The following is a 10,673-nucleotide window of genomic DNA, read 5'->3' as shown; positions in this document are numbered from 1 at the left end:
TGTCCAACAGCATCATCATTGAGGTTGTAGTCCATTGGAAACGCCGCTATAATGCCCCACTGCATAGCTTTGATGTTTATAGATGTTTGACAAAAATAAGCTGTGTATACAATATGTTTGTAACTCTCAACTCTTTATTAAAATGTGACTTTAAACACAGAGGTTTTAATCAACTCATGAAGAACAAAGTATGTTCAAACTCAAAATATTAATATGTGTAATGGCATTTAATACATTTAATTAAATTAACTATATTGATCCATTTAAAATCATTTCCATTGTTGATTATCCCAGGCATTGTAACTTGATTAGACAATCTTCTTCAGTTCCGTTGAAACGTGTGTAGTCTGCTTAATCTGCGGTTATCTCCACTCCAGGTCATCTCCAGGCAGGCTGCAGATCAAGGCATTCCAAATGAGTGACTCATTTTGCCTTCTTACTTCTTGTTTTCTTGCCCTTTCCTCCAAGTGTGGCGGCTTCTTCCTGTGGTACAACACACCAATACAGTCAGGGTGCTGACTAGCCATTTATTAGAGGGAAATAATCACGTGGTTGAAATATCACACGCATTCGCGTGCCTTCATCTGCCACCAGCCCTCCAGGTACGGGCACATAGAGTTTGCCTCATTCAAGTACCGACATTTCCAAAATGTACCAATTAAATCAAGTTTTGTCATTTGCCATTGAGGATGTTGTGTGTGGAAGTATACTTTGCTTCACACTTCAAAATATCTCAATAGCTCAATTTAAATAAGAGGCTTTTAACAGGGTCAAGCATTTTGGACATTTAAATAAAACACAATCCCCTTCATAATGTCATTTCTCATTAAACAATATTCCCTTAACGTCTCCCAGCTCAAGCACACTTTTAATTTAAAAGTGTTATTTGTTCCTTCAAGGGAATGCGCATAATTTATTCATTTTGAGTTAGCACTCAGGTCAACTAATTAAGCTTTGTGAGTCAGGTCCTCTTCCACAACACATAATTGTACAGCATTAAGCCTCTGGAATTAAACAATGTCTTCTCTGTTCCATTGTCCCCAATCTCTTCATTACTGCAGAACACAACATACAACAAGATGGACGCAGTGGATGGAGTCACTCACGCAGAGCATGTTGTCATAACCACATGGGTGGCTGGTCCCATTACCTGGTCCCCAGACACCTATAAGTCTTAACAGACACCACCTGTGTGTGTGTGTGTGTGTGTGTGTGTGTGTGTGTGTGTGTGTGTGTGTGTGTGTGTGTGTGTGTGTGTGTGTGTGTGTGTGTGTGTGTGTGTGTGTGTGTGTGTGTGTGTGTGTGTGTGTGAGGTGTGTGTGTGTGTGTGTGTGTGTGTGTGGGGGGGGTTCTTTGTAGAAGTGCCCAGAGTGGTCTTACGACCTATAGGTAAGTGCTGTTTAACACAAACGTCATTTTCTTCTTCCATTCTCAAATAATTTGCCAACACTTCAAACTAAGCAACACTAATATGACAAACCTAAATGTATTGCTGATAAAATAAATGGCTGTATTGTGGGCTTCATGCATCGGGAGATTTACATTACCTTTAATCTATTAGTGACACAAGATGAGCGGTCTTTTATGTTATCAGCTGATGACTTAGAGGCAAAGAACACTTCAAAGCAGACTGCCTGTATCTCTTTGGTGGCGAGGGCTAGAAGAAACACTGTTTGATCTCCTGGACATGTATCCAGATAAGACACTTAAAGTAAACTAATATCCATAATGGGATTGTGAAACAATGAGAAACAAGAAACAACAGCCAAACATACAGATTAACAATGTGTAAATGTTCCAGTGAATCGCTAGCAGATCTGTGGCTATTGGAACCATCAACCTTAGAGAGGGTTATTCAGGCTAACCCTAACCCTAATCCCAGCTAAACTCAACTCCAACTGGGGCTTTCCATGCACGTATAAAAACATCAAGCAAGCTAACAGAGAAGTACCCTTCCAGCTAGCGCCAGGAAGTGCTGCTTGCTATATATTGGACTCGGGCACAGTGATGCTGAACTACGGCTCAATGTGTGACACTCGATTAGCGTCTCACCGCGGAGGAGGTGTAGCCCTCCTGCACCAGGACGCCGCGGGCGCAGTTGTTGATGTGTTTGAAGCGGTCTGGGCCCAGCAGAATCCCGCCGTACCAGCGGGAGACCACTACCATCACGTTCCGCACATCTAGAATCTGGCGATGCGGAAAAAACACAAAGAGAAAGATGTTGTTGTTTGGGTTCTGGGAAGAGCTATTAGTGTTCTGCAGCATCTCTCTCTGAAAGAGGGAGAAAGACGACAGAGAGAGAATTTGAGAGAGAAAAGATATAGGGTTTCTGAGAAATGATCATAAGCTATAAAATTAATAAAACAAAAGGAAGACCGAATTCAGACCAGATGCCTGACACACGCAGTGAAGCAGCGCAGGGCCTGTTGGGTACATGCATCAAGGAATGAATGGGCTCCAAAAACACACAAAAGTGCAACTGGGGAGCGCTAATGCAAAATCACGATCAGCTGCCTACCAACTATTAATCAGCCCACTTGTATTCATTACCTCACGTGGCCCATTCAGTGGCAGAGAAAGATCTGGCGCCCGTCTAAATTAGGAAGCGGGACGCAAGGGTTTTTCTTTAGAGAACGAGAAGACTAGAGCAGAGCCAAATGTACTGGAGCATGTTGGAAGAGAAGCTTACAATGTAGATGTACATGTCGATAATATAGAATCAGAACTCTGTGAGGAGTCTCAGTGAGACGAGGTACCGCCTCGAGATGGCTCATCTATTGCAACAGGAAGCCCGTAGCTGTTATCTCATATTTGTTTACTATGTAGCAGTTTAGGTAGTACGTCTCCATCATTTTCATTTCTTTGTTCTGCAGAAAGAGTTCCAGTCTGATTTTCCTTTTTTCAGAATTGGTTACTTATGTTTGAATGGTGCCGGAAACATTTTGTGTTTTCTTCGCTGTGGTTTTCCTTAATGCAGCTTGAGTTAAAGAGTGGAAGAGCTTCAGTTAACCTCGGGCGAGATCGATAGGAGGGCAGCTTTCTACAATCAGATGCACCATTTCATAACTGTCCCCCCCGACAGTTTTAATTTGGATCGAACAAACTGTTGGTATTTATTAGTGACCAGATGCATGTAAAGTGGCTACAGCCATCGCTTAGCAACCATTCAAATTGTCAGTCAGCACCCTCTTGTTCAGGGCTTGACAGAGGAGAGGCTTTTCATTTTTCAATGACTCAAAGTATCACATTTCCATAATTCTCACACTGGTGCAACGGACCAGTTGTGAACGAGAGCCCATCCTTTGGTGTGGTGGAACTGGGAGTGAATCACAATGCCATTTGACAGGTGCTTCTTCTTTTGTATGAACACTGCAGTGAAAGTGGGGTCAAATGAATGCTACTGGATTCCTCTGGAGGGTTAGCAGGAGGTTTGCCCGTCAGTGGGGTGTAGCTGTGGGATACGATGAGAGTAGAGAAACAGCTCCATACCCCAGCTGTGCATCCTGCTGTCATCTCTCTCCCAGCCGTTGCTGTTCCTAAAAGTAGTGCCACTCTATTGTCCCCATCGATAGCATCTTCCTACTGCCGCTATGCCCACAGCCCACCATTGAGCTCTTGTTATAGAGAAGGATACTATGTGAGGCTAGGATGTTCAGACTCAAAGCCTGGTCAGTGGTTCTGGGTTGACCACTGAATGTTTGTGAAGCCAGTGGTTGCTTTCGATAGAGGCAGCTCTTAAATGACTAGTACTAGATAATAAAGATGCTTTTTCAGTACTGCTATGATTAATGTATTTGGACAATCATCAAACTATGCAACATGAAATACATTATTGTGCCATACATTAAAACCTCAACTGAAGCTGGACGAGGAACCATCTGTGTAACAGTCTAAATGTTCAAAGGGCCTCGGGACAGCCACCTGACAGTCAGCGAGCAAAGATCCTGGAACATCAGACGGGAGGAGGGCAGAGAGGCAGAAAACAAAAACATTGAAGGACACAGAGTAAGAATGTGGGCCACCTGTGATGGCATATGGTCCACAAGACAAAGTGCTCTCTCCTCCTGGGGCCGTGGGAGGCACACGTTGGATGGATTTCTTTTATTGTTTTTGGTGGCTTTTTGTTCATGGAGCACCTTTCAGAAGCAAATGAGACGCCCCCTTCTGGAGACTCAGTCAGCTCATCCTATCAGCTCATTTGGCGGAAGAACATGCACATAACATTCTCTCTTAAAGCGGCAGTGACCCCAAAACGGTTTTCTTTTTTTTTGAAGTATAAACAAAGATGTATTATATTATTTTCAACATAGTTATCTTTGCCATTTGAAATAACGGCATAATTAACTAACAGGAATAAAATCTTGTGTTTTTGTCAGTCTCTGCCAACCAGGTTGTAAACGTTCAGAGTTTAGTGACGTCAAAGTGCCTTTTAGTTTAACCTTGATTGTCACGCCCGAGGGACGATGACCCTAACCTTGGGTTAGGGTCACCACTAGCCTGGCTATGGCCAGACCAAGCTCAATCTACGATTGAGCTTGGTCTGTAGAGGCTGCTGTCATTTTCTTCAGCACAAGAAGCTTGATCAACGGGCCTAGTTCAACTGACTCTGTATGCAATTGGCTGCTTGCCGTCACTTCCCTGTCGGCATTGTGTTAAACCAGCCAATAGCGCGCCAGGGGAAGAAGCCAGCTTGGTGATTGGCTCCCGCATAAAACGTATCGGAAGCAGAAAGAAATGTAATGCTGTTCTCCAGACCCTTCTGTAGCAGGGCAAAATCAAATCCCCGGCAGTCTAGGTCACCGCCTGACCTGAGCGGTTAGGGTAGGGTTAGTCCCTGACCTCAGCAGTTAGGGTTAGGCTAGGGTTAGTCCCTGACCTCAGCAGCTAGGGTTAGGGTAGGGTTAGTTCCTGACCTCAGCAGTTAGGGTTAGGGTAGGGTTAGTCCCTGACCTCAGCAGTTAGGGTAAGGGTTAGGGTTACGTGTCCCACTGGCACTTCTCTGCCACCCACACATCTTCTGTTCCCACAACATGCTTTGGATTCAAAAGAAGAGACACTGAGCATAATACTTCCCCCCTTAATAACCCTCATCATTGGGTTTTCTAAAAGCCTTGTGGTCAACAATTGTCTTATTACCCTATCAGGTATTATGATGACGTTAGGATATGGTTGTTAAATGTTGAACCATGAATTATTCAAACAGTTCAACATTAGGGATTATCTATTCGTTTTCTGCTATTAATAGTTCATGTTCAGCGTATAATTTCTGGGTTAAATGGCTCTAGATCTCACCATAAGCACATTGAACAATATCAATCCAAAATAGACTTCAGTGAACAATGCAATGCAGGGGCGGATTGAGTCTTTTTGTTTTTGTTTGAATACACATTATAGTAATTACATTTTTGACACCTTCGGTATGTGTGTGTGTGTGTGTGTGCGTGCGTGCGTGCGTGCGTGCGTGCGTGCGTGCGTGCGTGCGTGCGTGCGTGCGTGCGTGCGTGCGTGCGTGCGTGCGTGCGTGCGTGCGTGCGTGCGTGCGTGCGTGCGTGCGTGCGTGCGTGCGTGCGTGCGTGCGTGCGTGCGTGCGTGCGTGCGTGCGTGCGTGTGTGTGCGTGCGTGTCATGTTTGCACTCATCCAATGACTCAGATACCACCGCCACACAAACACCGTCAGCCCCAGTGCACATGGAGTGACACACTGGAGGGATGGAGCCTGCCGTATGTGTGCGTTCGTGGGTGTGTGCGTGTGTGTGAGGTCACAGTGAATCAACAGCCTACCTGCAGCAGGTGGAGCAATCTCCCGCCCGCAGCCGTCTCCCCGTCGTCCTCACAGTCCTGCAGGAAGCTCTGCCTGTCCTCACAATAGATTCTGAGAGAGAGAGAGAGAGAGAGAGAGAGAGAGAGAGAGAGAGAGAGAGAGAGATATATAAGTGCTTGGCACGAGGTAAGGGAACATTTGATGGTTCTAGTCACAAAATTTAACGGAATGACGGCCCCCTCCTCGGTGGAGAATGGCTTTAAGAGGCCAGAATGTCACAACTCTTCTCCTCTGAGTCATGACCACCCACACTCACACCCACTCCCACACACACACACACACTTGACAAAAGCCATAATTATTTCCTCTCTTTGTATATTTGATTCAAAACGATTGAAATGCATTTAAAATCAATCTACAGTTAAGTGTTAATAATTAATAATTATTATTTAATAATTAAATACACACAATTCAACTTCATCAGACCACAGGAAAAATATCTGACCTGACCTGTAAGCATAAATGTTGTGCGTGGCACTTGCAATCTTCTTATTTCCGTACAGCTTATCAAGAACCATCTTCACCTGCATCAGGAAACCAATACAATTATCAATTCAAATATTCTTCTATATCTTTCTCTATATTGATGAACAAAGAACAACACTGGTCTGATTTTCATCACTATCTTTTATCCTTCCCTTAATGAGTAATCAAAGCAACATTTCCATCTACTAAAGAATAATAATGACTTGCCTTTAGTCAAACCCTAAGAGTTTGTCTTAAGAGGATAGCCCAGAAACTGATGAGACAATAACTTCAACTAAAGGGAATGATTATGAAAAATGTCCCACAAATGATGTGATCAGCAAAATATTTCACACTTAACAGACTCAAAAGGACAGATCCTTAAAATTAAAAACAGAAATGTATTACAATTCAGCAAAAACAGAAAAATTCACAACTAATTAAAGAGTCAAATAATTTACTCATTACTAACTATATTCTAAACTTTAGTAACCTATGTTAGGACCATGTATTAAATCCCCAGAAACAACTGTCCAAGGGGCCAGGTATCGCCCAGGTGCACCCACCTGCCCAGGGGTGGTCACCGAGGCCAGGTGAGGCTGGAAGGTGCTGCGTCGGTCGGTGATGATGGAGCCATGTTTGACAGGAGGCACGTCTCCATCTATGGTGCACCAAGAGAAACACCACAAAGGAAAACCCTTCACTCTCATGTTGTCGGGTTAACCCTAACCCTAACCCAACATCATGAGGGTGAAGGGTTAGGGTTAGGGTTAGACCCAAACCCTTCACCCTCATGATGTTGGGTTAGGGTTAACCCGCCATCATTAGAGTGAAGGGTTAGGGTTTGGGTTAGACCCTAACCCGAACCCTACATCAGGAGAGTGAAGGGTTTGGGTCTGGGTTAGACCCTAACCCGTTCACGATGTGTATTGTATGGCAACATTTAATATTATCAATTAAGAAAAAAAAGTCCTACCACTTTCGTGATTCATGAAGGGATGGACATTTTCTGTGTTCATTTTCACTGTCCTGAAGTCTGGTAACTCTTCATCATCATTTTCTTTGTCATTGTCCACATCTTCCTCTGTTGTCAGATTGACTCCATCAGGCTCTTCTTCTTTGGTTGTCAGGTTAAAAGACATGTGTTTGGTTTCAACTTCAATTTACATGATCACGTTAAAAAACTCCCATTTCAAACCTTCCCCAGCTCATACTCTAATACACGAAGGGCTTTAGCTGGTTAAAGTAACAACGTTTTGAATTTTAATCAATAATATAAATATTAAGCATACACATTAGCACCTTTAATAATATGGAGAAATATCGAGATATTGTTGGTTTTGATGCGCGGTTTAAGGAAGAGGATCTGAACAGGAGTCAATAGAAGAACAATATTAAATGTGTACGTGTGGTGTGTCTTTTGACTTCACACACTTTGGATCACCATCTCATGTGTCCTTTGTGTGGCTCTCTGCTCGCTGGTCCATTCAGCCCAGGCTTCTCCTTTGTCCTTTACCTGGGTCAGGCTTTCTGTCCTGTTTACTCCCCTTTTCATTTCCTTTTCCCCATGAGGCGTCTCCTCCTTCAGGTCACCTTTCTACTCCAGTCATTTTGTCAACAACAAAAACAAGCTGCCAATCTCCATTCCCAGGGCAAAGGTCCAGCCTCCCTTTCTGCTCATCGCCATATTAATCATAGTCCGTCTTCTAATCGCTTCTCTTTCACTACCCAGAAGGGACGGGCTGAATCATTTACAGTTAAGGATTCACAGTAACAATTACAGGCACAAAAATATATATTTTGGATTCCCTTTTTCTTATTCTTTACTATTTTTACACTTTCTAAAGATTTTTCCAAAGCCATTGCCTAGATATCGATCTTAATTCCCTTCAGTCCCTCAGCATCTACTCCCAAAGAGAGCACTTTGAACCCTTTATCACAGCCCAGATGGCTTCCTGTAATACTAGAATCCAAAGAGCTTTATCAAAGCAGAAGGAAAAAATAGTATTTGGGTAAGCTTCTTACCTTTTGATTAAGGTATGCTCTTGGTATTTTTATATATAATACAATATATCATTAATTATTAATATGATTAGAACTATCATTATTGTCCAAAATTAATAGCTGCTCAACAGAACCAAATTGTCCTCTTCTCGACATTTGAAGATTATTTTTAATTGGGTTGTACTTCACTTCACAGCACATGAATCTGAAAATGATCCATACCCTTCTGAGTTATTACCTGCTCCTGCCCTCTGGGATTTCTCCCTGAGGAACTCCCGAATCGCTTCTACCCAAAGGTAGAGAAGGCTTTCCCCGACATTCTCTCTGTTCAAATGGAAATATTTCCTTGTTAGGGCCTAGACTCCGAAGTGTACACATTTGTAATTTGGCTTAATGTAAAATTAAATAAATATAACGTGAAGTTTATGGTAACAGTCAACGGCAGATCTGCTGAGATTCAAACAAAGATCGGTCTACCGCGTAGCCTAAGTGAAAAATACCAAAATACACTCACACATAAATTTCCTCCAGGCTGTTTGCCAATGTTACTCTTTGGATACCACGCAGCCACGAGGCACTGCAGAAGAGATGAACACAAACTGTTTAGTAGCGGGACAGGATGCTTATCTCAAGTCAGTGGTTGTGTTACAGTTGAACATATTAGATGGTCCTACTTAATCTGATAGATTGGTGGCGCAGAGCTTGGATAATCAGATGGAAGAATTACCTGTGCATGTAAAAAACATGGACATAGATCCATTAATATATTACACACACAACAGAGGTTTTGAAAAGATGACATTAGACAGGTGTTGTGTGATGTTACCTGCAAACATGCTGTCAGTTTTGTATCCCCTATGTCGTTCGATATTTGAATGCAGAATATTCTAGATGCTTCATCGATGACACACCATTCATCTCCGTAGATTGAGGACAGGGCCTCGACTTCTTCGATCTAAGATTTCAATAGCGCAGCCACGTGACACAAAGAAAGAACAGACATCAGCACAATCCGTCACCACATATTATGAATAATACTGTGATCCCTGATCAAGGCTTTGCTGGTTTTATAGTGACACCAACATCTTAGATGCAAGCCGGCGCCAACGTTTGTCAATCACGGTTTGAGTTGTCCTCCAAAAGACTCCTGCTGCCAGTGGTCGCCCAGGGGGGCGGAATAGATCGAGTATTCAAAGGCCTTCTGCAGCCAGACAAGTGAAAATAATTTGAGAACAAAAAAACTGCTGGGAGTCTGGGACAATGTTCATTTGACTTTAAGGCGTCAACAGGTGCCTGTAGGATTATGAGGTTAATAAGGCTTTATTCTTTTACTTTCTTTTACATTTATTATAGGCCCTTTTCAGTCGGACAGACGATGGGCCAATTGAACAAAATGCTAAATGTGGGTGTTGTAAGCATACCAAATGTAATTACACTGTAGGCTTATACCAAATTATATTAATAAACGTGTACAATCGTATGTACTCAATGCTTTATAGGCATGGTTTAGTGTAACCTGATTTTCACATCAAACACAAGGTGAATGTGACACATTTCCTGTGTCACATACAAGGTGAATGTGACACAGAGGGAAAAATAAAGTAATCTTGAAGATTTCTAAGTTCACCTTGCTGAAAACTGGTCATTATTCCCAGAGACTCACTGTGTCTCACGACGTCCAGCTCAATCTTTAGAAAACTGCCCTGGACATGCTCACCACCATGTGTGACCACACATGGCTGAATATAATGACTAGATATAGATTCATGAAGATCTTCCCACTTTCTCTTGAGTAGCGTTTCTATTTTGCTATGATTATTGCATATGAGTTACAGACCAGAACCAGACAATGAAACCAATCAGCTTGTTTTACGCCGGTCAGAGATACGAAAGTGGCTGATAATTACTTTGCAATTCTTTTTTATTTATATATGTACACCCTACACTTAATGAGTCCAAATGTGTCGCAGCCCTAAATGCACTCATGGCTCGCTGGTCGGGAGTTGGATTGTGTGTTGTGTATCGTGTATTGTGTATTGTATGTTGTGTGTTGTGTGCTGCGTCCAGGATCAAGTCTTACTTGGGACTGGAGATCCTCTGCATGGTCCGGGTTGAATGTGTTCTCCATCTGTACGCATCATTAAGCTAAACAACCAGATCAAGTAAACACGGACTAAAAAACACAACCATGAAACTACAACATGACGTCCCCATCCAGCAGGAGGTTCATCACGAGCTCTTTCTTTTAGCCGTCTGCTTCCAGCGCATGCTGAGCTGCGCCTTCACCTCAGGAATCCACCTAGTGTATGTCCACTTCATCAATGTTGCATCACAGTATAACTAGTACTTAATATTCAATTAAAATCTCAATAAATGACAAAGA

The 10,673-nt window shown here is 42.8% G+C and overlaps 1 protein-coding gene across 2 annotated transcripts; it reads right to left on the bottom strand.

Moving 5' to 3' along the window:
- Window positions 1–114: 114 nt before the first annotated feature.
- impact (impact RWD domain protein) lies at window positions 115–10,655 on the bottom strand. Of its 2 annotated transcripts, XM_079739189.1 has the most exons (11): window positions 10,371–10,649; window positions 9,117–9,245; window positions 8,965–9,017; window positions 8,805–8,867; window positions 8,529–8,614; window positions 7,263–7,403; window positions 6,853–6,947; window positions 6,272–6,345; window positions 5,782–5,872; window positions 2,053–2,187; window positions 115–483 (listed from the first exon to the last, which is right to left on the bottom strand). In XM_079739189.1, exons 1-11 carry the CDS (start codon window positions 10,416–10,418, stop codon window positions 424–426), a joined length of 975 nt encoding a protein of 324 aa, XP_079595315.1. In that variant the 5' UTR covers window positions 10,419–10,649; the 3' UTR covers window positions 115–423. The 2 variants fall into 2 exon arrangements, with proteins under 2 accessions (XP_079595315.1, XP_079595316.1); XM_079739190.1 differs by lacking the exon at window positions 2,053–2,187 and having other exon boundaries at window positions 10,371–10,655.
- Between the last annotated feature and the right edge of the window lie 18 nt (window positions 10,656–10,673).

This window comes from Pollachius pollachius (genome assembly GCF_949987615.1).
Source record: "Pollachius pollachius genome assembly, chromosome: 7".
Lineage (NCBI taxonomy): Eukaryota > Metazoa > Chordata > Actinopteri > Gadiformes > Gadidae > Pollachius > Pollachius pollachius.
Note: the sequence above shows the minus strand (reverse complement) of the source record. Positions and strands in the feature narration are given on the sequence as shown.

Coding starts and splice junctions, on each gene's coding strand:
- impact (XM_079739189.1), bottom strand. CDS start 10,418: ATGGAGAACACATTCAACCCGGACCATGCAGAGGATCTCCAGTCCCAA. Junction 9,246..10,370: donor CAGAGGATCTCCAGTCCCAA/GTAAGACTTGAT, acceptor TTGAAATCTTAG/ATCGAAGAAGTCGAGGCCCT. Junction 6,346..6,852: donor CGGTGACCACCCCTGGGCAG/GTGGGTGCACCT, acceptor TTCCTGATGCAG/GTGAAGATGGTTCTTGATAA.